Genomic DNA, 20,332 nt, shown 5'->3' with positions numbered 1-20,332 from the left:
GTGTAGGATTTTTGCCACACTTTGTGACAGAATAGTCTATACCAAGGCAATTTGACACATTTCTCTGCACCTACCAGGTCAGTGAAGAACATGCATCATGGAATGAGTTTTTTTCCCATGTGGCATGCAGTATCAAATTTCATTTAAACAACACTCTTCCAGCAGTTCATACGCACATCCAATAACTCGTTTGTCATGGGGGGCATGCATGAAATGTTCCTGTATGAAAGTGAAAGTGACAAACTGTAGTTAAAGTCGACATAAAAAATGAAACCACATGAAACTCTGTAGAATGTGGATAGCGTGTTGACACAATGACGTTAATCGAATTTGTGCTATAACATGTAAAAGTAGATGATGAAAGAAACATTCAAAAAGCAACTCATGTAAACACCTTATTCATATTAGTGTCTTATTCAGATTAGGGCAAATAATTTGATTAAAGATGTCCATGTAAACGTAGTCATTGTTGCTTTGAGATTCTTGTTTAACCAAACAGAGTAAAATGTGATTAAATTTTTTAACAAAAAGTACTTCTGGATATCAATACCATTTATTTCTATCTTGAGGCATCCTAGCTATGTTTCTACCTATTTTAATGCACATTTTGGAATATTGTATAAAAAAAACTGCTTAATAGAATTGACAAGGTGCACATCATTTGCTCAATGGGCTATATGCACAGCTAGTGTTTTTCAGAAAATGATGAATTTCCGATGAAAGGTTTATGTGACTATTTTCAATTTGATATGGTTGCTTTTTACAGTATTGATGTTGTAATATAATTCAAATATAAACAGTTAAATAGAGCATCCATTTGGTTGTTAAAGCGTAAAAAGAGACAAAAAATAATTTAAACGCAGGTGTCATCATTAGCAGCAGGCTATCGTAGAAACTCTGTTCAAAATACTGGGGTATATTTTAAACACATGGCATGGAAAAAAATGGAATTTAATGCAGTGCTTCTTGTTTGGTCTGATACCCACTTTATATCGTATCCTAGCCAGACAGTAATGATCGCAGTTTTTTTTTTTTTTTTTAAGAAATCAGATTTTAAACGCAAACAGCACAGTGACAGACATTAAGCAAGCAGATCTCATGTAACTTTGTTAGAAATACTACAGTAAGAACTTTCCCAATGATTATTTAATGTATTTTTTGTGGAGATAATTCAAGCCTTTCTGCAACGACGAGTCCCATACAATGTCGTTGCAGAATTGATGCACACACACAGCGAGTGCCTTTAACTTTACACTGTTTTGCTCGGTAAATGTGACAGCATACACATTAACATCCACTGCTGTATGGATATCTATAAATATTATGTTAATGTACAAAATAAACCCGATTTAACATCCACAAACTGGGATTGATGCATCTTCTTTTATAATTGTACTGACATGCGGCTGTGGTTTTAAATAACAGTGATTTTACCTTCTTTAACTTTTTAAACTTTTTTAACTTTAACTTTCTTTATTACAAACATACACTTTTCAGTTTAAAAAAGCATTAAACTTGTAAAACTAATTTTTGATCACATTTGATAATGATTGATGATCATAGAGTGCTGAACAGATCTTTAATCCCAGTTGCTTTGTGCACATCCTGTCTTGTTGATATGATTATACACGTTACTACAGAGACATGTTAATATGCGCTGTCAATCAATTGGGTGGGCGGGGAAACTGCACTGACGTGGGACTCAAAATGCGAGGGAATTGGATCCTATTTTAATATCAGGAAATTTAAAAAGGAGACTTATTGTGTTTTTTATATCACTTCAATATGACTGTGGGCACACTATACCTACACACAGTTTGGTCCAAATAGCTTACAAAAGATAATTTTTATATAAATTTTTATTCTATTTATTTATTTTAATATTTAACATTTAAATAAAAGCAGACAATCTGAAGTAAAAACGCTGCAATAAGTTGAAGTTTTTTTTTAAAAACATCTGCAATTAGTCAACCAAAAAAAAAAAAAAAAAGTCCCTGTTATAGTCTACTCAAACAAGCAGAGCAATGTTTTGATAGGTTCACAGCATTTATGATAGGCTTTATTTATTTATTTTTTGTTTGTCTCATCAGGTTAAATTGAGTAAATAAGTAGTTTAGCATAAAATAAGAAATTACATTTTTCAGCTTTAACCTTTACAGGTCATTGCTCTTTGTTAGGTGAGTGAGCAACAGCTCCTCTAGGCTACTTCAGAGTAAAAGGTCAACAGTTACATACGATGTGACAATCCAAGTGTTGGCTCTTTTTTCCCTTCTCAAGAAACACCAGGTAAGGATATTTTAGCTTCAGCTGTGTTATGTCATATGAAATGCCAGTTTGAGGAAAGTTTCCTATCAGTCATTAAGTGTAGCACTCCTTGTTTTATCCTACCATTTGGCTAAAATGTTCTTGCCTCTCAGTAATGGTCCAAGTCTTCTCTTTGTCCTTCTCTCATCCCCCGAGAGGTTCATCTTTAAACGATGAAGACTCCCTAAAGTAAGTGCTAGTTTGGTCCACCTGCTTTCACAAGCTGTAATTAGCATTAGCCTCTGGTCCTAATTAAATCGCAGATACGCTGTGTGATAACTCGACGTGAGAAAGCAGAAAGGGTTTCAGGTCTCCACAAAAGCCCGAAGCTTGACGGAATAAAGGAAGAAAGAGAGGGTCTTAATTGTTTCCTTGCTGTCGCTGGCACATGCTATTTTTGTCCTTTTGAAAGGACAATAGTGATAATCTCCTAGCATACAATGCCACCACTAAAAGACAAAGCGGGAATAAAAACCGAGAGAGGAGACAAAAAATGCAGGCACTCAGTGAATACAGAACTCTACCGAAGTGCGGATGCGTCATTCACATTCAACATGTCAGTTTTAGTTTGGGCTAAGTGGATTTCGAATGCATCATTTATTAGTATCTTTGATTTAATTTACAGCTGTTAAAATACTTTCTTCAGTACTAGCAAATAACACTGTGTTTGCTGTGTTTCTTACTGGGAAACTATGACCTGGTTTAATTTTGAGGTTGTTTCCCAGAGATGGGTTGCGGCTGGAAGGGCATCTGCTGCATAAAAACATATTGGATAAGTTGGCGGTTCATTCCACTGTGGCGACCCGAGATTAATAAAGGGACTAAGCTGACAAGAAAATGAATGAATGAATGAATTTTGAGGTTGTGTGGACACATATAATGATGAAAGTATTGTGAATGTGCGAACAAGCTGAGAGAAAATTAGTGGTGCTAATTTTAATCTTTATTCTTTGCGTAAGAAGGGCTGCAGCCATTTGAATCTTTTTGGCCAAAGACTTCCAGTCTCATTCACTTCCATTCATTTTTCGCCTACTACTTAGTAGGTACTGCGTTTGAATTCAAACAAACTACTCAGCCATTAGAAAAGTACTTTCTATACAGTATGGATGTGAGCAGTAGGAATAAAATTCAGATGCACTACATCTGCCATTTTGCGTCGCTTCACTCCCATTCACAAATCCTCTCGCAGGGCATCATGGGAGAGCACAGCGTGCATGGGATGAGCACTTCAGAGTTTCGCCGGAAGTAGTAAGTCATCTGGGTACTACTCGGCTCGCATACTGATTTTAGCATACTATATTACTATATTATGGAAGTATGCGATTTCGGACGCAGCCAGAGTATTTTTTAAAATCTGATTCATGTACAACCTTTAATTTAAACATTTAATTTCAGTTCGCTTTTTGTAGCTGAACAATTAAACAAACTACCATAAAAAAATAAAAAAAATTTAAAAAAACTTTCCTTCTAAGATGGCATGGGAGGTCAAATTAAAGCTAACCAAGGGCCAACTTCAGTCCGTGAGCCCTAGTTTGGGCATCTCTGTTCTAAAACAGTTGCAAAATTGAGTGCACTTCTGTATTGAAGAATAAGGTCAATTAAAGGCAAATTATAGTCTGAAAGCTTTTATACAATATACAAACATACACGCAATGTTGTTTATAGTTAATATAATTATTAATTATTCTAATTAGTTATAGTAGTTATAATTATCATAATATGATATTATAATTAGTTATAGTTACAGGTTATTTATCACAAATAAGTAATTACCAAGGAAAATAACTATTGCATTGCATTTTAAAAAGAAAATGTAACAAAAATAAATAAATAAACTGTATGTTAAATAAAATAGATCCTGAATTCAATAAATTACTATAAAACCCTCTACACTATTCTACTGTAGGTGTGGGACAGTGGGAGACATCTTTAAAATGTAATGTACACACATCTATTAAATGTTACATACCCCTACACACTCACACACAAGCCAATCATCATCAGTTATGTGCCCCACTCACTTACACCAGAGCAGGCCAACAGAGTTCGAAGAAAAGCACATCAGTGAGCTCAATTGCAAACTATACATTCATTCATTTTCTTTTCAGCTTAGTCCCTTCAATAATCAAGTGTAGCTTATTCAATTTAGCAGGGGAAACCAGAGCACCCGGAGAACCCCCACACAAGCACAGGGAGAAGATGCAAACTTCACACAGAAATGCCAACTGGCCCAGCTGGGACTTGAACCAGTGACCTTCTTACTGTGAGGCAACTGCGCTACCCACTGCACCACCCAATTCCAAACTATACTGTATAAAAATTATATAATGTCACATTTTATTGTCAGTATCGTTAACAGCGTTGTAATTGGGACACGGTAATTTATTTGCTTGTTCGTTACTGAAAAAGGTAATTTAGGCTGTTAGTAACACCATTTTTTCCAATGCTGTATTTACAATCACTGTGTGTGTGTGTTTGTTTATTCATTAATTTTTTAGGGGGAATTTTGCTCCACATGGAACTGCACACAGATATACACAAAACAGACAGAATTCTAACTATTTAGTGCTTTACAGAGTAATCTGCAATTGTGTTTTTATCCTGTCTAAGCCAGGATCGACACTTGCAGCACAAACTACTGCGATGGTACATTTGGGAGATCTTTCAACTCTGTCGTTTTATAATTACATTTAAATATCTGAAAGCCAAATGGTGCTTCAGTCAGTGTTGTGTTTGGAGAGGCTGCTGTTAATGAAATCAACAGAGACTGATAGTTATCGCATGTGTTAAAATACTGCTTTGAGGCCCCTGCTGTAATATTGTTGTGACCTTGTGTTTGGTAAGACGTTCTCAGTATGAAGGAGAGCTGGTGGAGTGTTTCCTCTAGGCATAAGTGAGTCGACTAACTAATTAGATCTTTATCTGACAGGGTCAGAGCTCAGTGAACAGAACGATGGAAATGAGACGACGTGACTAAGGGTAGGAAAGAAAGTTTAATTGTTAGAAACTGAAGCTAAAAAAGTAAAATATATTTGGTGTGTATGTTTGATTGAGAGAAAGTTGTAACAAAAAGTAGTTGTAGAATTTTTTATTTTTATTTTTTTGTTGTTGAATTTACTTAGTTTAGGGAGAGTTCTCACTATTAATAAACCATTAAGGATTACTTTTAGCTCAATAAACTCCTAATTTGCTGCTTATACATACCCAGCAAGCATTTAATTTTGCTTTTAAAAGATGTATAATTAATGTCTAATAGACGTCTAAACATAGTCGTCCTGACTAAAACCAGGCTAAATTTAAGCTGTCAGTGAAAATCTAATAGACGTTTTAGAATAGGAAGAAATTAGCCTAGTCATCAAATAAACAGAAATGAATGACTACACATGTAAAGTCTGTCTAATCTGTCTATTTGACGACTAGTCTAGTTTTGGGCTATTCTTAGATGTCTATTAGATTTTCACTGACAGCTCAACTTTAGCCTTGTTTTAGCCAAGCTGTCTACGTTTAGATGTCTATAAGAGATCTAATAAACACTAAATTGTTTGCTGGGTTGTAATTAGTTAGGGTAGAACTTAGGTTTAGGTATAAGGCAGGATAAGGGCTGTAGAATAAGATTACAGAATATGTCACACTCACGTAAATAATTCTGAGATAGATCCAAGATGTAAGTGTATTTATTATTTAACAGGTGGTCAAAATTAATGGAGCGAAAGAGTCCAAAAAATGAAAAAACAAAAGTTCACAAGACGTGGCAAAAATGTGAGCCGAAAACGTTCACAGGTCAGCTGATAACCAGGCAAACAAAATTCTAGATCACCAAGATTCCTGATGAGACAGTAAAGCTGCCGTCACACTGCACTTTTCTCCCCATAGACTTCCATTCATATGTCACACCAGAGCAAGCAGCAAGTTTCAAAGTTCGCTACGTTGGAAAGTTCAAGCTTTGTGAACTCTGATCGGCAAAATCGCACCACATGATTGCGTGAGACCAATCGAAGATCAAAACATTACCTTTCTGAACAGGAATTTAAAACATGGACCAATCACTTGCTTTTTAAATGTATACTCTTGTTAAATCCCGCCCCTTTTCGAAGCACCGCGTGACAGATTTTCGCATGCTCAAACTCTATTGTGAGTCCTGCAGTATACATGAACATCACTAACGAACTGGCATTGTTACAAAGGATAGCCGCTTAGATATAGCTGTAGTAATTAGCCACAGCTGGGCGGCTGATCATAACAGCTGATTGGGGTAACAAACCATGTGACCACAACAACACTGACATGCCACAACAAATGCACATGGAGTAGTCAAAACATAAACACGTGACAACAACACAGCCAATAACAGAAGAGTGCACACACCTACAACGGGGACAGAATGTGCTTTACAGTGGTCCCTCACTATAACGTGGTTCACCTTTCGTGGCCTCACAGTTTCATGGATTTTTTTGTGCAATTTGACGTTTTTTTTGTTTTTTTTTTTTTTTTTTTTTTACAGCACATTGTGTTCTGTGTCCTGATTGGTTGTAGACCAGTCAATCAATCTCCTCCATGTCTTTTTACAGTAACGTAATGTGTTTAGCTTGAAAAACTAACATAAATCTTCGATTGCTAGCAGTATGAGTTTTAGGAGGATGCAAAAAGGGTGCCACACAGCAGCATTTGAACAATTTTATTTTAAATAATTTTATAGTTTAAAATTACACACACGCTAAAAAGCTTTATGAACCTTTTGCTAAATGTTTGGCCCTGACAACAGGTTTTGATCAATTTCCCCAATTGCATTTTTTTTTTTTTTGTATATATTTCTCCACCATTGCCGTATATTATAAACATGAAAAAAAAAAAATAATATATATATATATATATATATATATATATATATATATATATATATATATATATATATATATATATATATATATATATATAAACTCTTTATGTAAATATGGTTGGGAAAAGTCTCTTCATCTTGGCTTTAAATGTGACTGCCACGCCTCCAATACTGAAAGGACATGTCTGATTGGACTGAGGAAGGGTGAATAGGAGATGGGGAAATAACTTTGACAGCGCAGTTACGTTAGATTTGTCCTCAGACTTTGAGTAATAATGTTTTTTAAAAGTGTTTTTATTACAGAAAATCACTTTGGGATTATGTTTGACGTTTTGTTTTAGTCTGAGTATTATAAGAGAGGTTTAGTTTATTTTTAATACATAGATGAAGCAATTTTCTGCATTATATTGCAAATATAAGTATTATAGTTACCCTTACTTACCAGCCTAAAATATAAGCAGGATTGTTCATTTAATTTAATTTAATTTGTGTGACAATCCTATTACAAGAACCCTGTCTTAGCCATAATGGAACTTAGGATGTGTAATTCTTGAGAGGGTAGGGGGCGCTATATATACATACACACACAGACATATATATATACTGTATATAGTCAGGATTATAAGGCCCCTGATTTATTTTTCCCAATTTTCTGTTTAATAGAGATTAAAAAAAATTTCAACACATTTCTAAACATAATAGTTTTAATAACTCATCTATAATTATTTTATCTTTGCCATGATGACAGTAAATATTATTTTACTAGATATTTTTAAGGCACTTCTATACAGTTTAAAGTAACATTTAAAGGCTTAGCTAGGTTAATTAGGTTAACAAGGCAGATTAGGGTAATCAGGCAAGTTATTGTGTAAAGATGGTTTGTTCCGTAGACTATGGGGAAAAAATGCCTAAAGGGGCTACTAATTTTGTTCTTAAAATGGTGTTTAAAAAATGTAAAACTACTTTTATTGTAGCTGAAATGAAACAAATAAGAATTTCTCCAGAAGTAAAAAAAATATTATTAGACATACTGTGAACATTTCCTTGCTCTGTTAAATACCATTTGTAAAGTATTTAAAAAAGACAAAAAAATAAATAAAATTCAAAGGGGGCTAATAATTCAACTGTGTGTATATAACCCCTGAATAACGAGAGACCAATTATAAGTACTGATAAACAGCCAATGTTTTAATAATAGGCAGTTAATAAGTCACTAGACTTGGTACTTAAACTAAAATGTTACAAAAAAAAAAAACCCTGAAATCAGGGATTCACCATTTTATATTTATCCCAAATGCAGTGTGGGATATAAACATTTATGTGTTTGGAGATTGTGAAGGTGTTTGAGATATTCCACTGGGTCTAATATCTTTTGTTAGTTTAATGTGGGAACAATCATCCAGCATATTGAAGTTAAATTATGCAACCGCTGTAGGATAACTTTTACAGTTGCGTCTATTCAAACAGTGCTATGTAAAGCTTTTATTTCCCCTCGTCAGCAGGGTAATTAATACTCCCTTTCATAATTACATCTATTCGCATCCACTTTGCATAAACGTCTTCTAGTGGATTTGCATGCAGTGTACGTAGCAAACATGTTTACATGCATATATTCATAGGCGTAAAAATACACTCAGACGTGCACAAACATTTCTATCGTGCTTTCCACGGTATTTGCATTTGAATTTAATGAGACCGATGTAAAGGATTTTTAATGCTCCTTGGTTAATGTCATTCCTACAGAGATTAAATAACCTCCCACACACGCACACACATTTGAGTCTTGAGGGACTGAAGGATTGACAGTTACGAGAGTATCCGCGTGAGTATGACACACTCTGGGGCTCAGCGGTAAATCAGCTGACGTCAGTTGAGGAATTGAATTGTCAATTTCAATCTTGAGCCCGGGCATTAGAGGAAAAGGGTTCTCTGTTTCTGTGAGGGCTTAAGGAATGAAAAGTGACTATGGTAAAATTGGATTCTTGGATTCTACACTGAGCGGCTGTGCGGTTTGGCTTGGTGTTGATTATGTGACGGTTTAATGACAATAGGTGTAGTATAATTTCAATTATATTTAAACTTTTGTGTAATATTAAAATGTGAAGTATGCGTTATACATGGAGAGTGTGGAAAATGGATGAACTAGCATTAATTGGAGTCCTGCTGAGAGTTCAGTGATTATTAGACAGATTTCTTTGAAGTTCCGAAGTTAGCCTTGGGCTTGATGTTTGTTGCTTCAAATTGCGGTTAAAGAATATACCATATTATGTCACATCTAAGGATGCTAATGTTTACAGCAGGAGGTGAATTACAGGGCATTTAAAAATGAGACTTTACCAGGTAGTTGCATCATCTACAAGCCTGGCCAAGCTGTTTAGACTGCATTTGTTAATGGGGTAGTTTGAGGAATTTGGTCAAGTCAAGCCAAAGGCCATCCAACCAGCTTAGATATTGATGAGGACACATTAATTCATAATGAAACACTACACAAAATATATCTACAAGGTTGTTTCTCTTGTCACGTAACTCATGTGCACATACTCTGCTACTAGCTGTGTTGCAAGATGTTTTTATGCATTTTTATATCCAAGGGAACTAAAAGAGTGACATGAATGAATGGTGTTGTTTGTATAATGGTAATCCTAAATGAATCCTTAGAGGCACTGTAAAACCTTGGTGACTTGCAAAGAATAATGGCTGTTCTACATGTTAGTCCGTAATTATGCTGTCATTTATGCTTTCTTCATAACACTTTTATAGCTTTATTCTTAGTTGGAGCAGTATGTTTTTCAATAACCAAACATTGTCAAAACTAGCTTGCTGAGGACAAAATTCTGTATTTACAAATAAAATACATGCCTTCATGTTATTTGCATGTCATGTTAAGTTCATTTAGTTAGCAATTTAAAATACAATTTATTGAATAAATTACAATAATTAACAATTTCCTACTTTTCTTCCCCAACCCCTTTTTCTTTTACGCAGTTCCAACGAGTGACTGGTTGAAAGTACTGCCCAGCAGTTCAGAGGAAGAGCAGTCAAGAAATCAATGACCATGAGTTGCAGCTGTGACAAGCCATGCTATAACCCTATAACACGAACCACGTAAAATGGGGACTATGTTTGGCATCATGGTTCCTGAAGAGCTGTAACTGCCCTCGAGATCATTTCCCCCCCAGTGTCGTTGTAATCCTATTGGCTGTCCATCTCCTGTGATCATTTTTTCTCATTTTATGCCCTAACCTTTTTTTTGTTTCCCTCCTTGATCAAAACAAATCCAGTTTTTTGCTCCAAAAATGGCCTGCGGGATCAGCTTACCTTGTGCTGTTCCAACTTCCTTTCTCATCCTCTCTCTCCCTATTTTTCTCCTCTTCCATGCACCTTCTTTCGTGAGGGGTGACTGCTGGCTAATTGAAGGGGACAAAGGCTACGTGTGGCTGGCAATCTGCAGTCAAAACCAGCCTCCATATGAGACAATCCCACAGCACATTAACAACACCGTCCATGACTTACGGCTGAATGAGAACAAGCTCAAGGCAATTTTCTTCAGCTCCCTCAGCCGATTCACCAACCTTACCGACCTCAACCTCACCAAGAATGAAATCTCCTACATTGAGGACGGTGCCTTTGCAGGACAGGCCAATCTACAGGTCTTGCAGCTGGGATATAACAAGCTTACCAATCTCACAGAAGGGATGTTGCGAGGGTTGGGACGAATGCAGTGCCTATATCTGCAGCATAACCTCATAGAGGTAATTGCAACCAATGCCTTCTGGGAGTGCCCAAGCCTTAGCAGTCTCGATCTTTCCTCCAACAAATTAGCAAAGCTGGATGCATCCACCTTTACTGTGTTAGGTGGCCGGCTAATAGTATGCGAACTAGCTGGAAATCCTTTCCACTGTGGCTGTGACTTGTACACCTTTCTTATTTGGCTAGAGGCATTTGACAATGTCACTCACACATACGACAGGCTCCTATGTGAGACCCCAAAGGAACTTTTTGGTTACCCTCTTGTGAGCCCTAGGGGTAATCATGGAAGAAATGCTCGTTCCATTCTGTCATCTATGTGTAAAGACGGTGTGATTGTTGGTGGTATAACTGCCCTGCCTCCAGACTTAGATTCTTCAGGGATGGAGATAGATTTTTATGATCAGATGGGGCCACATATGCAGCCCACAGCTTCATCTACTACAGACCCAACTTATAGTCCAAACATTAGGTTGCAAACTGTCTCCTTCTCAACAGCATCACTCTTGGTTCAGATACCCAAGCCCTACAGTAAGATGTACATTTTAGTGCAGTACAACCACACCTATGTGTCTGATGTCATAAACCTAAAGAACAAGAAACAGACTGTCACATTAAATGACCTAAAGCCCCATACTAATTACACCTTTTGTGTGGCCTCCATTCGCAATTCCCAGCGGTACAATCACACTTGTCTGAATTTTGCAACACGGGCTCCAGGGCCTGATGACTTGCGTGCAGGTCGTTCTACCACCACTCATTACATTATGACCATTCTAGGCTGCCTGTTTGGGATGGTCATTGTGTTGGGCTTGGTGTATTACTGCTTGCGTAGGCGTAGAATGCAGGAGGAGAAGGAAAAATCAATTAGTGTTAAGAAAACCATTTTAGAGATGCGGTATGGGCCAGAGGCAGCTGCTGCAGCAGCCAAAGATCCTTCAGCCTTGCAGAAACTACATGACCAGTCCCATCATCAACATCACCACAGCAAGTTATCCCAATCGGCATCCTCCAGCTTGGGCATCCTTCATGGTTCTGCAAACACCACCTCTTCTCGACTCTCCTCCTTGCCACAAGTGGAGAAGATGGCTACCGCTTTCTCAGAAGCCATGGCTACGAGTAAGGGCAACTACATGGACGTACGAACTGCAGGACGAGAAGAGCAAATGAGGGATGGAGTTGTAACTGGGTCAGGGGATGAAATAAGTAGAGATGAAAATGGGATTAATGGAGGAGATGACTCTGATGACGATGATGGCCGAGATTCAACATCTGAGATCTCTACCATTGCCAAGGAGGTGGACAAGGTAAATCAGATTATCAATAACTGCATTGATGCACTCAAACTAGATTCTGTAGCGGTTGTGGCAGCAGCTGCTGCCACTGCAACTACAGCAGATAGCACTGCCTCTCCCCCACCTCCTAATGTCCCTTCATCAGTCAGGGGGCTTATTCCACTTTCCCCTACCATCACAGAGACATGCCAGATCATGTCATCCCCAAAAATCCGTCCTCCACCTACTGTTCCTCTTGTTTTGCCCCTTTCTGAGCGACCTGGCATTAGTGGAGGGGGCTTTCTTTCCCCTCCATACAGGGACCCACCCCCAGCTACAGCATCACGGCCCTTGCAAAGACAACTTAGTGCAGATGCCGCAGTTGTCCCCATCAACCCTGTTAAAAACCGCTGCAGCGTTTCATCTGGTGGCTCTGTCAAAAGTGCTCGGGTTTTTAGCCTGGATGTTCCCGACCCACGCAGCCCCGAACAATGCAAGAGCAAGTACCCTGAGAAAGGCAGCCCTGTTCGGTGCGGGGAGCCATTAGAGAGGTTGCCCTTAATAGGGGTTCAGGGAGTCAGTAATGGCAGAGGAGATGGTGGCAGCGGGGGTGGAAGGGGAGCCGGTGGTGGCAGTGGTGGTTCGGGTGGGTGTGGTGTTGTGGTTGGTGGTGGGAGCAGCACAGCTCAGCAGCACCACTTGGAGGTGCACCCAGACTACCACTGCTCAGAGCACCGACACTCCTTCCCCGCTCTCTACTATGAGGGTGCCACTGACTCCCCTGCCCAGAAAGTCTCCTTTTTAAAGCCTCTCACTCGCACCAAGAAGGACACTGCCTACTCTCAGCTTTCTCCCCGCCACCACAATTACTCAGGCTACTCTTCCAGCCCTGAGTACTCCTCCGAGAGCACTCTTAAAATCTGGGAGCGCTTCCGACCATACAAAAAAAGCCCCCGTGAGGAGGCATACATAGCCGCTGGTCATGCTCTTCGGAAGAAAGTGCAGTTTGCAAAGGATGAGGATCTCCATGACATTCTGGACTACTGGAAAGGGGTGTCAGCACAGCAGAAACTGTGATGCTTGTGAGAACCACAACAAAGTGAGGAGAAATTGTTGAGAAAAGGACTGATGGCTTTTGAGACAGCTCGGCAGACTCCATCAGCAGGTGCTTTGGTCCCCACAGGCCACCACAGAGACAAGTGTTCTGAAAGAGACAGAATTAAGCAGGTGTTCCAAACTCATTAAGGCATAGGTGTAAGACAAGCAACCATAAATGCGCAGGAAGTGTGGCACTTAAAAAGGCATCCAGTTTCAGTTGAAAATATTTACCTTGTGTACCACCTGTGCACTTTTGCACTGTAGTTTGGTAAATTAATAGTTTTAAAAAATGAGGATTTAGTGGTATTAATTTAACAAATGTATGAATATAGTCTGAAGACAAGGTGATACCTAATGCTTTGTCAGGATGATTGTTTTATACTGATAACTAGTAAGGACAGAAGACTTATCTTGATTGAATCCACAGATCAAAACATGGTTACCCTGTTAACACCCATCACAAATGTCTACTAATGCAAAGCATATTCCCTGTTTGGAGACACCCACACAAATTTTACACAGCATGTGTGGGACACAGTTATCAAGCCAGAGGCAGCCAGTTGGACATGCTTTATATTCAAGCAGTGTGGCAATTCGATAATACACAGAATGTTAATTTCTTTTTGCATTCATTTGTGGCAGAGCCAGCCTCAATGATATTTTCCTTTTCATTTGTAATCTTTAGACATTTTTTATACAAAGAAGGGGGAAAGTACAGTTCTATGGGGTTGAGGATTGGAAACTATAGACTAGATCTAAGAAAAAAAAAAGATTTAAAATGGCAGCTAGAGATAAACCCCAGTTGTAATAGTCTGAAATAGCTAAGGTTTACAGTGGTGTGTTAAATGTGTTGGTGTATTACACAAAGGGTTTTGCCTTGTTTAGCCAAAATGCCAAAGCTAGTCTACAAGCTACACTCAACAAAACGTTAAACCTAATCCAAAAGGTACAATTTTAGAAAATGCTGAACTATTAACTTCATTATAACAATCTTACTTGTGTGTGAGTACGGCTTTTTTTTAATGACCACAGAAAACCTTGTACAAGTTTCAAATTTCAATCATACATTGTATTTGTTTAACCTGGTCAGTTCTGCTTTCATTGAATATCGTTTTAGCATATCTTTCCCCACTGTTCTGATCTTCTGTTTCTGTTTATAACCCACTTTTGCTGACCTGAAGTCAGCAGTGGTCAAGTTAGGGAAGGTATGAAACAAATTCAATTATTTCTCACGTCTGATTTTTAAGAACTTGTTATTGTCCTTGCATGGTATAATAGGGAAAATTAATTAGTCATTTGCAGCAGAGGAGTCAAGGGGTCACATAGGTGCTTATATTATTAACACTGCCAGATTGGAGATGTGATTGAAATTAATCTCGCCCTTTCCGGTCAGGTCATCACCCAGAATGCATCCCTGGAGTTTTGCTGATTCGCCAAATGGCAATGAAAGGCAAGCTGAAGCTCTTTGTATTTAAGAGCAATTTATTGGATTAAGATATACAGCTCAGGCTCCTCAAATGAGCTTCTGGGCTTTGCGATTTCAGGTGTTTTAATGACATTTGTTGTTTACTAATGAATGTAGATCTCAAGAGCTTATGTTTGACACGCAGTGGATTCTCCTCAGTGCAAGCGTCATTAGAATTCCGCCAGTACATGAAAATTGATTTTCATTTTACAATTGCATTTGGCATACATCAATAGTATGTCACATCATCCGTCAAGATTCTTAATCAATAACCTGTAATTGAGAATTGACACTGTCAGTTCAAAATACACAGAGCCAATTTACTAAAACCTCACAAAGGGAAATCCTACCTGCGGTCAACCATAGTCTAGAGAGATCTAAAGACAGCATTCACATTTAGAAACTGGTTACCCTCTTAATGGATCACTTTGCATTTTTGGAAATAGGCTCATTTTACAAGTCCCCTCAAATTAAAGTTTAGCTTTATTAATTTTGAATCCATTCAGCTAATCTACAGGTCTGGCAAGAGGACTTAGCATAGCTTAGCATAAATCATTGAATAGGATAAGACCATTATGGCACGTTTCCACTGAGTGGTACAGTATGGGTCACCTTTATCAGGCTTCCATTTCCACTGCCAAAAGGATACCAATGGTCTTTAATCTTGAACAGCATATGTAACCTCTTGTTATAAAGTATTTCTGTCATTCAGAGTTCATAATATTCCGACAAGTGATGGTAATAGATAAACATGGCATTTTGTTTTAGTTTTAGATTTCTGAAAGAATCACTTGCTTTGTTTTTTTCCGGCTTCTTCTTTGTTTTTGTTTTTTGCGCTTCACTCGCGTTCGACCGTTTCTAAAAGGATCGGATGTGAGAAGCTACACTTCAATAATCACGAGCATATTATTATCATCAGCTTAAGAAGTTTTTTATCTCAAATATAGACGCGCAGTGAGCGCTCTGGAGCAAGGTTATTATAGCTTATGAAAACTAACGAAAAAAATAAAACTAAAATGTAAAATAATAATGAAATAAAAATAAAAACGAGAGTTTTGTCAAAAACTAGAACTAACTGAAACTGTATTATGTACATACAAAATTAACTGAAACTAACTAAAATTATAGCAAAAACCTACTTCGTTTTCGTATTTGTAAATGTATTTAATACATAATCTTACTGTAAGCCTTTTAGAAGTAAATATAATCTGCGCGCAGGTGTTTGTGTTTGACCCTTTCGCACCTCTGAGTCTCCTGCTTCCATTGGCCAGATTGAGCCGGTTGTCCTCGAGACTGTTACTTTAACAGATTTGTGCCCAATAATGGGTTTTATTTCTGTATCGCGATTGCGAACGAATCTTTTTAACCGATCTTCTAAATGAACCGGTTGAACTAGTTCACCAAATCGAACTGAATCATTTAAAACGATTCACGTCTCCAGTAAGCACTTTTCCACCCACTTCTTACTTTATAACAAGCCTAACACCCCTCTAACTCATAATAATACAATAAATACTCTCATTCAGATATTAGAACAGTAATGTTACATTGAGAAGCGGTGAACCAGTAGTACTGCGCATGCGCGATTCAGCAAACCAAACACAAACAGTACAGCCCGCAGTGTTACTGAACTGATCTTGTAACAACTGCAGCGCGGGTAAACCGAGGGCTTAAATGAGAGGATCTGGTGAAAAACGTAAATTTATTTCATAACACACAATTGTAATGGAGTTTAAATAAGTGAAGCATGATTCAGTTGGGTTTACAGTTAGTAAAACTTTACTGTAAGACATTTTTTAGATCATGGTGATGTTTTAACTGACTGAAATTACTATTGCTGACTACATAATGTTAGGTCCTAACATCCACGTTAGAAATCTGAACTTCCCATCACAAGGCCCGGATTATTAATTCAGAGGCCACTGGGCACCATGTCTTGTAGGCCCCCTATAGCCGCACCCCATAGTTTAATTAAAAATAATATTAATATAATGTTTGTTTAATAAAATTAATCTATAATGTATTGCCCGCATTTTTAAAATAAATATTATACAGTACATATGTTTCTAGTCTACAAAGATTTTACTTAGTTTTAAAGCAGTTAAAGCACACTTTGAAAAAACTACAACTCGGGGAAATTAATGGATTTTAATATACTTGATCAAGTTCACTGAAGCAGTACTAAAAATGTATATTTAAGGGTATTTTTAATGTATAACTTCTACAAACTTATAATGCACATGATTTGGAAAACACCTCTCCAATCCAGTTCTAGGAATCTGATAATGCACACATAATACACACACTTATTATTTATGATGATATGTGTTCTCTGAATACATGTTTTAAAAAAATTATGGCTGAGTTTTTATTATACAATATTTATCCTGTTGATTTTGAATCTTGCACCTAACAAATATCCTCATTTAGAAAAAAAAAAAAAAAACTGAAACTAATACTGAAACTAATAAAAATTAAAAACTAAGACATTTTAAAATATAGAAACTAATAAAAACTAGGAAATCTGCCTTTAAAACTAGAAATGGCTGGAAACCAGCCTGGAAGTGGCCAAAACCCCTCTAAAACCAGCCTGGTCGACTGAGAGTATAGTTCCTAGCCATATTGGCAAATAAAATAGCAATTTTTAATGTTCCATTAGTTTTAGTACAGATTAGTCAAGCATTAAATGTTTAAAATGAGGGAGTTTGAGGGAAATCCCAATGTTCTAATTCGATTCAATGGTTTACGTTAAGCTAAGCTAAAAGTGCTCTCATCAGACCCAGAGATCGGCTGAATGGATTCACAAAAAAGATGATACTTAACTGTATAACTCTAGGTGAGTTGTAAAATGAACCTATTTCCCAAAAAGAGGAGTATTCCTTTAGGAATATATTGCTATCTAGCTATATAATGCTAAGAAAGGAATGTAAGTAAACCAAGGATACATGGAGGTATACGAATAGCATTGACAAACGCAAGCCTATTGCAAGATCCACCATCATGCAACAAAGTACATATTTTTCACCATCACTCGCTCTCTTAAACTCATTTATTCCTATTTAAGACCGCAAAAGGTCCACCCCTCACTATTTTCCTAAACTCAGTTAAGAGACGAGTTTGCTAAACAGCCTCAAGACTTGCGTTATTGCACTGTGGTTGGGAGATACCAAGCTAAGACAATTGGATAGGAATTATTATGCTCTTGGAATGTTTTGTTTTTATATTGTCGGCATATGGGAATGACAATTATTTGTGGTTTGACTTCCTGCTGATAGATTGGTTTTTGGTAGTGTATGTATGTGTGTGTGTGTGTGGTCCTAAAGATATACAGTGTTGATGAGATGTAACTGATGGCTGACTGTGAAAACTGTGACAAACACACAACCACAATCTATACTAACAACGGATACATACAGTATTATGTACAAGTAGTATTAGATTTCCAATGGGTATGTCCAGTGAAAACAAAATTGCTGTATGTGTACATACACAAACCTACAAACACTCGCACACATTGACACAAAGACATATGCAGAGTGTACAATCTACACGTACTGTATAAGTTTACAGACACATAGTCTTAAAAGTGCCCTCTCGGCACTAAAACAAAGAGTGAATTTATTTTAAAGGAAGGTGCCAAACATTTGTAAGATTGTAACTGTTTGTTGTTTAAATGTTATTTATTTGTCAAAGTAACTGCATATTTTTATGATTGAAATGTCTTTGTTGTAATTGATGTTTATTTAATGTGATTTCAAATTTCAGGTAAGCACTAAACACTGGATTTTTTTAGTACCCAGAATGCACTCCTGATCATTTTTTTTATTTTTTATTATTCGATTGCATTTTAATGTTTTGATGAAGTTACTCAGCCTAAAACATCCAAATTTATGCATCATTTACATTAAGGCTGCATCGATTTCTATTAAAAGATGGATTCTGTAGGATTCCTAAAAGCTTCATTATTAGAAAACGGTAGGAAAAAAAAAGAGGTTTGTACAAATAATTTGCAAATATAAACTCCCACAGTATGGATAAGTAAAGTCCTTCCTCCCTCCTCATCTGTACAGAAGACTGTAGAGTTTTAACAGCTTCCGTACTCCCACTAATAAAGTTTTTAACAGTGAAAGACTAACAGCCCTCAATTCCCTGGCCTCCTACCATCTTGTCCATGGAGATAATACGCCTTTCAAAATCCAACCATTGTCCTGTGATGCACTTGTCAAATTTAGTTGCATGTTTAGAGTGTGATGAAGCCTTTCCCATTCTTTTTTTTTTCCATAAAGTGTATTGTGTCAGCGATTTCTCTTTCATATCTCTCTTCCTCATGCACCAGCTGAATGTTCCCGCTTATACATCTGAAGCCTTGGTGAAGGGAATTTAGTGTGTGGTTAGAAAAATAGAAAGGTTTTCTTGTTTTAATGTACATCTACACTTTTTATTACCTTTATTTGGTCAGGCCTCTCTTAGGACCTCTCATTAGGCACCAGAACAAGGAGTACATGTTATTCTGTCCATGCTACCACTCTGTGTTTAATGCAAAAGGTATGAATCGTAGAGCATTCCCAACCCCCCTTATCTCAAATAGGGTATTAGCTCAGCGGGTTAAGCAAGACCTCGGAGAAGAACCTGCTGCGATCGAGATTCGAGCTTCTCATGCCTTTCAGTAAAACATTGAGTAATAAGTGAACTGAGCCTAGGGAAGAGAACAAATATATTTAATGATGGAACGGCACAGGTTTTAAGTATAGCATCGGTAATAAGATCAGTGGGTTTGATGTAGTCTACAAGGGATTGCTTACTTCGTTCTGCTTTTGTAAACCTTCTCATTTTTGTGAACTATTTGAAGTCAATATGGAAATGAACTGAAAAGTACATTTTAAATCACATTTATTGTGTGGTTAATTCATCTGCATGTTACTCCAATGCAAAAAGAGCAGTAATACATAATCCTTCATCAAAATGTAATACATCTGTAGTTATTTCTCAGAAATTTCACAGTATCTTCTATTTCATGTTAACCAGCCAGTAAAATCTGATTAAGGTTAGTGTAATTATAGTCAGATAGTACAAGTTGTGTGGGTAAACCTCGCTCCCTAACCTCAAGAAGACTACTACCCAACAGGCATTTTTTTTTTGTCCCAAAAGATGTCATAATCAGACAAATAGTCACATCAAATAAACATAAATGAATGACCACACACATAATGTTAGTCTAATCTGTCTATTTGAAGACTAGTCTAGTTTTGGGCTGTTCTTATATGTCTATTAGATTTTTACTGACAGCTCAATTTTAGCCTTGTTTTAGCCAAGCTGTCTATGTTTAGATGTCTATTAGACGTCTATTAAACACAGCATTGTTTGCTGGGTTGTAACTAAACTCCTAGTAAAAACTATTGAACTCCCATTTTTTAAATAAGAAAATTTTAAAGAAAAATGTGTTTGATCCACTTCAAATGTTGAGTACTGTATATAGTTGAGTACTGTATACCTGCTTATATAGTTGAGTACTGGCTTGAATCTTGTTGAGGGCAGCTCCAGGTGACATTGGTGTTACATCCAGAGTTACATTGGTGTCGTGATCCGGTTGATGGGGAGGTATTTTGG

The 20,332-nt window shown here is 37.2% G+C and overlaps 1 protein-coding gene across 2 annotated transcripts in view; it reads left to right on the top strand.

Moving 5' to 3' along the window:
• The window catches only part of elfn2a (extracellular leucine-rich repeat and fibronectin type III domain containing 2a), a 245,415-nt gene extending 229,514 nt beyond the window's left edge, over positions 1 to 15,901 (top strand). Inside the window, exon 4 of one of the 2 annotated variants that reach the window (XM_087302269.1) lies at positions 10,127 to 15,901. In XM_087302269.1, the coding sequence (XP_087158395.1) occupies positions 10,438 to 13,239 (2,802 nt within the window). In that variant the 5' untranslated portion in view covers positions 10,127 to 10,437 and the 3' untranslated portion in view covers positions 13,240 to 15,901. 2 annotated transcript variants of the gene reach the window in all.
• Positions 15,902 to 20,332: the final 4,431 nt, after the last annotated feature.

This window comes from Danio rerio, chromosome 22, assembly GCF_052040795.2.
Source record: "Danio rerio strain M-AB ecotype USA chromosome 22, GRCz13ab, whole genome shotgun sequence".
Classification (NCBI taxonomy): domain Eukaryota; kingdom Metazoa; phylum Chordata; class Actinopteri; order Cypriniformes; family Danionidae; genus Danio; species Danio rerio.
The sequence above is the reverse complement of the archived record's forward strand: the minus strand, read 5'-3'. Positions and strand labels throughout refer to the sequence as shown.